Source organism: Malus domestica, chromosome 09 (assembly GCF_042453785.1).
Source record: "Malus domestica chromosome 09, GDT2T_hap1".
NCBI classification, from domain to species: Eukaryota; Viridiplantae; Streptophyta; class Magnoliopsida; order Rosales; family Rosaceae; genus Malus; species Malus domestica.
Window position 1 is genome coordinate 4,912,467 of NC_091669.1, and position 11,219 is coordinate 4,923,685.

At 38.3% G+C, this 11,219-nt stretch overlaps 2 protein-coding genes across 4 annotated transcripts; both read left to right on the plus strand.

Annotated features, from left to right (window-relative positions):
* The first annotated feature begins 1,075 nt into the window (after positions 1–1,075).
* LOC103421533 (branchpoint-bridging protein-like) lies at positions 1,076–3,041 on the plus strand. 3 transcript variants are annotated; one of them, XM_070804978.1, is made up of 3 exons: positions 1,206–1,558; positions 2,118–2,594; positions 2,697–3,041. In XM_070804978.1, the coding sequence occupies exons 1-3, from the start codon at positions 1,393–1,395 to the stop codon at positions 2,867–2,869; spliced, it is 816 nt and encodes a 271-aa protein (XP_070661079.1). In that variant the 5' UTR covers positions 1,206–1,392; the 3' UTR covers positions 2,870–3,041. The 3 variants fall into 3 exon arrangements, with proteins under 3 accessions (XP_008357800.2, XP_070661079.1, XP_070661080.1); XM_070804979.1 differs by having other exon boundaries at positions 2,118–2,585; XM_008359578.4 differs by having other exon boundaries at positions 1,076–1,558; positions 2,118–3,041.
* A 1,452-nt stretch (positions 3,042–4,493) lies between these two features.
* On the plus strand, positions 4,494–5,270 carry LOC114822024 (uncharacterized). The gene has a single exon (XM_070805188.1). The coding sequence runs from the start codon at positions 4,494–4,496 to the stop codon at positions 5,268–5,270; it is 777 nt and encodes a 258-aa protein (XP_070661289.1).
* The last annotated feature ends 5,949 nt before the right edge of the window (positions 5,271–11,219 follow it).

Sequence of the window (11,219 nt, forward strand, 5' to 3'; positions counted from 1 at the left end):
TAAATAATTTAATTTGCAAAGTCCCAAGCCCAATTAACCTCAAGAGTGAGCCCAGTTTTATTCTTCAAGGCCTATTACTCTAATTACTTTCTATAAGGGACAAAGCCTTATAAAATTAGAAAATCTTTTGGGAATGGCCAATGTGGGACAAAAAAATTTCTACTCAAAATTTCCAACAGTAACATGCATGGTCTTCTCTTATGCCATGAAAAATTCATGTTGCCTTCATATAATTAACTAATTAACTAGTTATTAGTGTTAATTATTCTCTAACATTTCCTTCCTCCATCGTTTTCTTCTTCTTCAGATCAGAGGGGTGGAAACCAGGATTTTGGGAACAAACTCCGGCGACCGGAGGTGCGAACACACCTCTGTGGCTTCGCCAATGCAAGTCTCGCAAGTCTCGATATTATTTATGAGGAGTTCATGATAATTACCTTAAAATGTTAATAACAATCCTCTTTCTTATTCTTATGCTAGTAGGTCTGGTACATCCTACAATCTTAAAATATGCATAAATTCACTCATATAGAATGGGAAAATGCCATATGTCACCATTTGGAAATTGGTGAGACATGAAAAAGTCCTTGAACCTCGCTCCCCCCGCAAGGCAGGCTTAAACTCGCCCGTGATGAGAAGACATGTCTTTTGTGACAGGAAATTGGACAAAACCATCCGTTCTCTTTTTTTGTTAGTAAAAGCATCCCATGCATTCTCTCTTCATTACACTGACTATTTCGAACACAAAACATCAATACAAGTAAACAGTCAACATTCTTATTACATTAGTAAAACGAAAACTTCTTTCTTTTATTCAATAATTATTATGAGTTGTACGTGTATTGATCAACCTGTAAGTAGATACAAACACTAATAATACAATTAGTTAGGAAAAAAAGTCAGTTTTTTTTTTCAAGTTTCTCAACTAACCGGGACCCAAGTATTCCCTTGGCGTTCTTACAGCAACAAAGAAAGAACAACGAAACACACAGGAACACAAAAATTGGAGACCTCTTTTTATCTACTTCCCCACCATCACAAATATTACCTTTTTTTTCTTGTATGGTTTGGTGGTAGGGAATGAAACCTAGCTACATTCACTTCTTCTTATTTGCAGTTGACTGGTTTTTCCATGAGTGTAATACTGTAGCTTGATGGACGCCAGGCTACATAATATTCGAAAATAGTCATTCCTTATTTGTCTGTCAATCACAATCAATTTGATGAGTTAATTTTGCGTACATCTAAAGTGTGTATAATCCTATAGAGAATATTTACATTAGTTATAAGGACTCAGCATTTGATATAACTTAAAGGCAACGTGTATCAACTCATTCTTCTAGTCAAGAATATCAGAGCTTCTTAGAGGGGGAATAGATAGGCTCTAAAACCATGTCTTGGTTTTTTACAGTTCTCTTTCTTGTTACTGCTCTTACATTTCATACTCCTTCAGAGGCTAGCCATGAGAAGAACGATCCTTCTGCAGTTGTTGTAGGCACTGTCTACTGTGACACATGTTTCCAAGAGGATTTCTCACATACCAGCCATTTCATTTCAGGTAAATTCATCTCAAATTTTCAAAAAGTTCTTCATCAAATTTATTTTTGTATTGTAGTCCGGCTATAAAACAGACATCCTTTCAATGATTTCCGTACACCTTCTCCTCCTTACACTCATGTTTATTTTGTAATCTTTAAATTCGAATGAATCAAAGAAAATCAGAAGAAAGAAATAAAAAGGGTACAAAATGAAAAGAAAAAAAAAAGTAAAATCCAAGAAAATGACTAAAAACCTTTATACAAGTATTTCCTGTATATGAGTCAACTATACAACTATGAAAAGTAAATAACAAATCAATTACAAAAAAATCTCGCCTAACTTCTTGCCGGTAAGACTCTGCTTTCAATCGCGATTTCTTTCCAACATACAACGAGTGTAGGGATATTATTTCTCTTGAATAAAAGTTGGAGGATATGTCATTTGTATGTGTTGATATCATTGTCGCCAAGTATGTATGTCATCAGTAACTTCGATTTTATTGTTAGTCAACAAAACGTCCCAACATGTTATGCATGCATTATCAACAATATCAATAATCTGGTGGGGTTTCTGTGCAGGGGCATCTGTTGGTGTGGAGTGCAAAGATGGGAGTTCAACAAAACCAAGTTTCAAGGCAGAAGTGAAAACAAATAGCCATGGACAAATCAAAGTCCAACTGCCCTTCTCAGTGAGTAAACATGTCAAGAAAATTGAAGGATGCTCCGTGAAACTAATCAGCAGCAGTGAACCCTACTGTGCTGTGGCATCATCAGCTACTTCATCTTCCCTACATCTCAAGGCAAGAAAGCAAGGGACCCACATATTCTCTGCTGGGTTCTTCACCTTCAAGCCTCCCAAGCAACCCAGCTTATGCAACCAGAAACCCAGCATTCAGAATTCCAAAAAATTAAATTCCCAGAAGTTCTCATTCCCTCCTACTGATGAGATGGCGTTCCCATCCCCCTCTCAGGTGGACCCCACAATGCCCGATCTCCCTCTCATCCCAAATGATCTCCCAGGACTCCCAGGACTACCAGGTCTCCCAGGTCTCCCAGGCCTCCCAGGCACAGGTCTTCCAGGCGTCCCAGGTACAGGTCTTCCAGGACTCCCAGGTCTCCCTGGACTCCCAGGCCTCCCAGGTCTCTCTGGACTCCCAGGCCTCCCAGGCCTCCCAGGTCTCCCAGGACTTCCTGGAACTCCAGGTTTGCCCCATGTTTGTGGAAAACCTTCATGTGGGTCCTGCAACTGCAAAACTTCAAAGAATGGGCAACTAGGTGATAATAAAGAAGTGACCAATCTAGATTCTCCACCAGCAGTTTCAGCACCATGATTCCCGTAAACCTGCCTCCTATACCTGGTTCCTATCCTATTGGGTGCTACCCGTTTAAGTATAATAAGCCCATTTAGGTATTCTGAGTTGTAGTTTCCTGAACTTCTATGTATTTAGGTCTCTTCCTACTCATCTGAGAATTATGAATGAAATGTTGAATGTTTTAGTGTTATGTACTCTTCCCCTTTTCTCTCTACTTCTCCCTCTTTCTTCTCTTACGAGAATGGGTCCCATCTAGTTTCACTTTTTGACCGTCACCGCCACCTCCAACCCTCCCGTTCCTCCCTCCATTCCCATTCCCAGTCTCACCTGCGCATCGGATGCCCGGAATCCCCCCAGCTTCTTCTTCAAAACAAAGTATTCACCTTGATTTAAGCTAATTACTATATTTAACTACAAATCGTCTATAATTACCTTCGAAATAGTGTTTTACATGTTTGTTTAAGTTTTTAATTATGTAAAAGTTCTTGTATGGTTGGTTGTGCAAGTATCGGAACAATATATTTTTACATAGTAGGGTTTGTATGTTTGTGCTTTTTGTAATGAGTATGCGGTGGACACAAAATTATTGTAAGGGTAATGGTAGTGCTAGGCCGACCAAAATTTTAAATTAGATTTGCAAATCAAATTATGTGTCATCAATAGAAAATAAGTACATTAATTAACACTTAATTAATAATCTAATTCATCAACAGCCACATCATTTGGTTTACAAAATTTGGTTTAAAATTTTGGTCTGTGTAAAGAATCTCTATTTTTGGTGAGATTTTGCACTAATATTTTCATAATACTACCTTGTATATAAGATAATTTTAACTACAAATCACAGTCTCATATATATATATACAGTTATACCATAAATTTTGAACCCCATATATGCATTTCAACTATTAACATCATTCTCCAAAACACATACAAGGGAAGGAAACAAAGATGAAAGAAAGTTTGAAGCAAGTGAGTAGGGTTTATATACATAGAAGTAGTTTCATTCACAAAATAAGAAAGGTTAAGGTATTCCCAGTTAAGTGATTAATTCATGTTGTTGGAAGTTAACCAGCTCCTGGAGTCGAGAAGTCGAAGGCAGCAAGGGGCTCCCGAGCAAAGGGTGTTGTCTGCATCGAAGAAGAAGAAAGAAGATGAAGGGTTTTAGTCTCCAACGGCTATTTTTGTTTAAATGTGGGTGTAAGTGTGTGAGTGACAAGTGTACACTCTAGATTAAATCACCCCCCAAATGAAGGGTTAGGATGTAATCTGGAGTAGTAAGACTTAAATGGTTGTTAAAGTCTCTTGTCAATCATTTTTTTAAACAAGTATGGGTGATGGCAATGCACCATACCCTTGTAAAATCTCACCTTACTTAATCAATCAAGGCTGCTGCATTTTTGCTAAGCCAGTATCCAACCTCCTAGTTTTCTCCAATTTTCTCTGCCATCCTAATCAAAAGAAACCGATTCAAACACTCAATCAAAAACACAAGATCAACAAACTTTATCATGGCCTCAGAGCTTTGTTACTGATCTTAAAAAAAAAAAAAAAAAAGTCTGGGCGTAATCTGTGCAAATAGAGATTTCTGGGAGTACCAACGTAGTGTCTTCTACAACAACAATCAACAAACTACCCTGAAATGAAAGGATCCAGCAGTAGCATTGACCTAAAAGCTCCAGTCTTTGATGGGGAGAATTATGATTTTTGGAGAATAAGAATGACAACCATTTTCAAATCCTATGATCTATGGGATATGGTTCAACACAGGTATGAACTACCTGAGATGGAGATCGATGCTCTAGAGGAGGATCTCATAGAAACACAACTCAAAACACTGAAGCAGAATCGGATGGAGAATGCTAGAGCACTTGGAATCATTCAAGGTGCTGTCTCAGACACCATTTTTCCGAGGATAGCAAATGAAGAGACTGCAAAAGGAGCTTGGGAAGTTTTACAGCAAGGGTACAGAGGAGACACTAAAGTTAGAAAGGTAAAACTTCAGTCCCTTAGAAGAGATTTTGAGTATACAAGAATGAGGGAAAATGAGCTATTAAAAGACTACTTCACTAGGCTGTTTGATGTTGTAAACAAGATGAAAACATATGGTGAGGAACTGCCTAATGAAAGAATTATCAAAAAACTGTTGATTAGTTTGACTAAACCCTATGATTCAATAGTGAGTGTTATAGAAGAAACCAAAGACGCTGAAACTCTTAGTGTACAAGATGTGATGGCATCCTTAAGAGCTTTTGATCAAAGGCTCGAGAGGCATGCTGACTCTGCACTTGAGAAAGCTTTTCAATCACTCAATGTTGGATCTAATAGTCAAGCCAGTGCAAGCAATCAGAAACCACAATGGAAGGGCAAGAACAAGAAATGGGAAGGAAAAGGGTATCACAACTCAAGACCTAACTAAGGCAGCAACATCAATGCAGGTCCAAGAACCAAGCAACAATGCAAGCACTGTGATAAATTCCATCTTTGGGAGTGTTGGTTCAAGGACAAGCCTAGATGCCACAAATGCAATAGGTTTGGGCACATTATGAAGGACTGCAGATCAAAGAATGTGCAACAAGTGAACTGTGCAAATCAAGTGGAAGAAGAAGCAAATGTGTTATGTGCTTTCAATGCAAAAGTGGAGAGAAACTATGAAGTATGGTACATTGACAGTGGCTGCAGCAACCACATGACTGCACATGAGTCATTATTCATTGACATCGACACAAACTTCACTGGAAAAGTGAAAATGGGAGATGGAAACATTGTCAAAGCCACTGGAAGAGGAACTCTGGTTATCAACACCAAGAAAGGAAGAAGATGCATAAGGGAGGTAATGCTAGTGCCTGGATTGGATGAGAATCTACTTAGTGTGGGTCAAATGATGGAGCATGGCTATTTCCTACTCTTTGAGGGAACTGTGGTTGAGATCTATGATGACAAATCCCTATCAAACTTGGTGACCAAAGTGGAAGTGAAAAACAGAAGCTTTCCACTTGTGCTGAAGTACTTAGAAGAAATGGCAAAGAGAGCAAGTGTGACAAGTTCTATGAAGCTATGGCACAAGAGACTCGGTCATTTAAACATGACAAACTTACAAAATCTGCAAAAGGATGAAATGGTGCAAGGTATACCAAAGATGGATCAATGCAATGAAACCTGTGAAGGGTGTGTGTTTGGCAAGCATCACAGAGATTCATTTGAAGCTGGAAAGGCTTGGAGGGCAACAAAGCCACTCGAATTGATTCACTCAGATGTGTGTAGACCAATGAAAACAACAACAATCAGTGGAAACAAGTATTTCCTAACTTTCATTGATGACTATTCACGGATATGTTGGGTGTATTTCATGAGGTTCAAGTCTGAGGTATTCACAATATTTAAGAAGTTCAAGGCAATGGTGGAATTGCAAAGTGGATACCCAATCAAAAGACTGAGAAGTGATAGGAGAGGTGAGTACACCTCACATGAGTTCAATGCATTTTGTGAAGATGTGGGGTTGGAGAAGCAACTCATTGTGGCATATTCAACACAACAAAGTGGGATTGCAGAAAGGAAGAATAGGACTATAGTCGAAATGGTTAAGTCTATGATGCATGAGAAGAACATGCCTTATAAATTTTGGGGTGAAGCTGTGAACACCTCAGTGTACCTATTGAATAGGTGTCCTACTAAAGCATTGGAGAAGAAGACTCCATTTGAAGTGTTCAGTGGAAGGAAGCCTTCTGTGAAGCATCTGAGAGTGTTTGGCTTAGTGTGCTACACTCTCATCCCTCACTAACTAAGGCACAAGTTGGAGAAATCAAGTAACAAGGGTGTTTTTGTAGGCTATGGTACCAGTGAGAAAGGATACAGAGTTTATAATGTGTTGACTTAGAAGATAATCCTATCAAGGGATGTTATCTTTGATGAAAACTCAATGTGGAACTAGGATACAATGGTAGAGGAAAAGGACAGTGTCTCTCTACAAATTGACCTAGGCAAAAGGCAAACAAGGGAGCCTATGGAGACCTCAGTTCAAGAAGAAGTCACAGATAATGGTGACATACAAGGGACTCCACAGCAAGCTACTATGAGTCCACAATTAAGTCAATCACAGACAACAACTCCTAGTTCAACTCCAGTAAGGTTGAGAAACCTAGATAAGATTTATGCTACATGTAATTATTGTGTAGTAGAACCAGAAACATATGAAGAAGCTGAGAAAGACAAAGCTTGGAAGAAAGCAATAAAGGAAGAGCTTGAAATGATAGAAAAGAATGACGGAACTTGTAAATTGACCAAGTGACAAGCTTGTGATTGGTGTAAAATGGGAGTACAAAGTGAAGCTAAATCTAGATGGCTCTGTGCAAAAGAAGAAGGCCAGGTTAGTGGCCAAAGGTTACTCACAGAAGCCTAGTGTAGACTTCAATGAAACCTTTGCTCCAGTAGCAAGGTTAGACATCATAAGGACCTTAATAGCCCTAGCAACCAAGAAGGGTTGGAAGCTGCATCAATTGGATGTTAAATCTGCATTTCTAAATGGAGTGCTAGAGGATGAGGTGTTTGTGGAACAACCTCAAGGGTTCACAAGTCAAGAGTTTCCAGAAAAAGTGTACAAGTTAAGGAAGGCCCTTTATGGCCTAAAACAAGCTCCAAGAGCTTGGTACAGTGAGATTGATTCCTATTTCACTGAGAAAGGATTTCAGAAAAGCCCTAGTGAAGCTACACTCTACACCAAGATAGAAAGCAACAACAAGACACTCATTGTCTCAATCTATGTGGATGATGTTGTCTACACTGGAAATGATGCTGCAATGATGGAAGAGTTCAAAGAAAAGATGATGAAGAGGTATGAAATGACTGACCTAGGCCTCTTGCATCATTTTCTTGGCATTGGGGTAATTCAAGAAGTAAGCAGCATCTTTATTCATCAAAAGAAGTATGCTGAAACTTTGCTTGAGAAATTTCGTTTGAAGGGTTGCAAACCAGTTTCTACACCCCTAATTGCAAATGAGAAGCTTAAGAATGAGGATGGAAGTGAACCTGCAGATGCTAGTCTCTATAAAAGCATTGTTGGCAGTCTATTGTATCTAACTACAACAAGGCCGGATCTAATGTTCTCAGCAAGCCTACTTTCTAGGTTTATGCAGAATCCTAGCAAGATACATATGGGCACAGCTAAGAGAGTGCTAAGATATGTACAAGGAACTCTTGATTATGGGATCAAATATGAGATAGGAAAGTCATCTATTCTAATTGGATTCTATGATAGTGACTGGGGTGGTAGTGAGGATGATAGCAGAAGCACATCTGGCTATGCTTTCACTTTCGGATCAGGGGTATTTTCATGGGCCTCTGTGAAGCAACAAAGTGTTGCACTGTCCACAGCCGAGGCAGAGTATGTGAGTGCATCATAAGCTACAGCTCAAGCTATTTGGCTAAGGTTCATACTTAAAGATTTTGGTGAATTGCAGGTTGAAGCCACACCACTTTTGTGTGACAACACCTCTGCAATTGCCATGACTAAAAACCTAGTATTTCATCAAAGAACAAAACACATCAAGAGAAGATATCATTTCATCAGAGAAGCATTGCAGGACAACACAATCAAGCTAATCTATTACAGCACATAAGATCAGATCGCAGACATATTCACAAAAGCACTACCGAATGAGAGATTCAATTACCTGAGGGGCTTGCTCGGATTGACTCCCAGAAGCAGTTTAGAATGGAGTGTTGGAAGCTAACCAGCTCCTGGAGTCGAGGATTCAAAGGCAGCAAGGGGCTCCCGAGCAAAGGGTGTTGTCTGCATCGAAGAAGAAGAAAGAAGATGAAGGGTTTTAGTCTCCAACGGCTATTTTTGTTTAAATGTGGGTGTAAGTGTGTGAGTGACAAGTGTACACTCCAGATTAAATCACTTAACCCCCAAATGAAGGGTTAGGATGTAATCTGGAGTAATAAGACTTAAATGGTTGTTAAAGTCTCTTGTCAATCATTTTTTTAAACAAGTATGGGTGATGGCAATGCACCATACCCTTGTAAAATCTCACCTTACTTAATCAATCAAGGCTGCTAAGCCAGTATCCAACCTTCTAGTTTTCTCCATTTTTCTCTGCCATCCTAATAAAAAAAAACCGATTCAAACACTCAATCAAAAACACAAGATCAACAAACTTTATCGCATGTCTCGTTCATAGACAGATATGAGTACAGCAATGTAGTACGATACACTTATTAGTTCAATACACATATGATTATATCGTAGAAAAAAGACAAATGCACAAACCCAAATTGAAGAAAGAAATGCTCGAGTCTCTTACGCCACTTTGAAACAGATTCAGTATAACTGCTCACTAGTCCGGAGAGAAGCAGGGATTCAGAGATAAAGATAATATTATAATTGAATATTAACCAAGGATGAAAAAGGATATACTTGTTTGTTGGGTAACCTTTGCCGAGAGAAGAAAAATAGAAGTGGGTCGACGGTCATGCTTTACTATACGGGCCACTGAGAAACCTATTAAAAGACCAATGAAATGAAGTTATGAACCGTTTCATTAAAAGGAGGCCAATAGCTGTACGGACGACAACGTCTCAGAATTAGGTCATCTTCTTCGAGCGCAACGAGCCATATCACATACCCTTTCCTGTTTCCATCGAGTTCGATCGACTTCAACTCCTATTTCTACCGAGTAGCAGGGTAATGATTTTGTGACTAGGGTTTTGGGTTCTGGAGAATAATTTTGTGACTAGGGTTTAGGGTTTTGGATTGTTTTCACAAAATCATTCTTCACTTTAGCCACCTGCTATGATTTTAATTTAATGAGTAGCCAATGTAAAATTTTATGCTTATTTTCATCAAATATTATTAACAATTTAATGCTTATTTTCTCGGGGATCTCTCTGTTCTTCCTGGATCAAATTTGCCACTTCTTCAAAGCCTTGGTCTCATTCATTCTTGCATCACTGAAAACACTTACAAAGGCCTGATTAAAAAGGCTCAAGCTTGACTTTCTACTTGGAAAGTGAATTTGTTATCTCTTGCTGGTTGGGCTACTCTTGTTCAGTTTGTCACCTTCGTTGTCCCAGTATATCCCATGTAGACAGTGGAAATTACCAGTTACCATTTGTGATCAACTTGACAGGTTGAATAAGAATTTCATCTGCAGCTCCACTCAATCCAAAACTAAAGTTAACTTGGTTAAATGGAGCCAGGTTTGCCTTTCGAAGTCTCTTGGTGGGCTTGGGGATTGATGCATGTGGATAATGGTATATAATTCTTACATAACTAACCTGCAGCCCTGCCTGAGTCAATACGTGTATGGGGTACAATATACAATTACATTGATCTAAAACTCCTTGAGAATCTACTATATATTGCGTTGCATTGACGAAGGGGTGAAATTTAAAGAAGCAAAATTTTATACTTCTATCTATTACATTTATGCTTCAGTGCACTGAAAGTCACAATATGTTATCACGAAGAGAGTTTATGACAATGGCGGAGTCAGTATAGGGTCATTAGTTGTTCTTGACCCTAACAATTACTTTAAAAACCCTATGTATATTTGTTTGTATATTGTATTTGACACCTATAAATAGTTAAGTCAAACTCAATTACAACGTTCTCCTCCTACATCTTCTATTTTCTTCTATCATATTTGTCTTCCTTTTCTCTCTTCTTCTTGTATGAAATACTTTAGCTGAAAAGACTTTGTAATCTTCAACATTATTCCAGTATATCCTGCATCCACCCTCAACTAGCCTGTACAAATAATAGCAGTTGTCAACATATGTTGTCATAAAAACTTTTGGCACATGTTGACAGGAATTGATAGGTGCTTACTAGGTGCTTGATGAAATGGCCCAATGAAGCTTTTTTTGTTGATATTATGACTTCATTATTTGAAAATTCTAGCTACATTACTAGTTCATGATGATTATTTTAAAATGTTAATAATAGCTCTCTTTCTTATTCTCAATAGCTCGGCTAATCCTACAACCTTAAAATATGCATAAATTCACTCATATAGAATGAGAAAAGGGAGAGAGGATCCTTGTCGGATCCTCTAATCATATTCGTTCATCGTACATCGTGCGGTTAGTTTTTGTCAGGTACTGTTATCAATTTTATATAAAAAAATTTACAATGATTTATAACCGCACGATGTATGATAAACGGATGTGATTGAAAAATCCCTATAATCCTTACAAAGAGGATCCTCCTAGGAGAAAATGCCATATTTCAAGTGTGACGTGTAGATTATAGTTCCAATAATAATAGACCACCCAATCCGAAGATAAACAAATTAAAATAACACTATTATCTTATATATTTCAAATTTGACACCATTTGAAAATTGGTGAGACCTGTAAAAGTCCTTAA

Bases quoted from the DNA above. Each gene is read 5' to 3' on its own strand.
- LOC103421533 (XM_008359578.4), top strand. From the start codon at position 1,393: ATGTCTTGGTTTTTTACAGTTCTCTTTCTTGTTACTGCTCTTACATTT. The intron at 1,559-2,117 runs GTAAATTCATCT...GTTTCTGTGCAG, and splicing joins TACCAGCCATTTCATTTCAG to GGGCATCTGTTGGTGTGGAG.
- LOC114822024 (XM_070805188.1), top strand. From the start codon at position 4,494: ATGAAAGGATCCAGCAGTAGCATTGACCTAAAAGCTCCAGTCTTTGAT.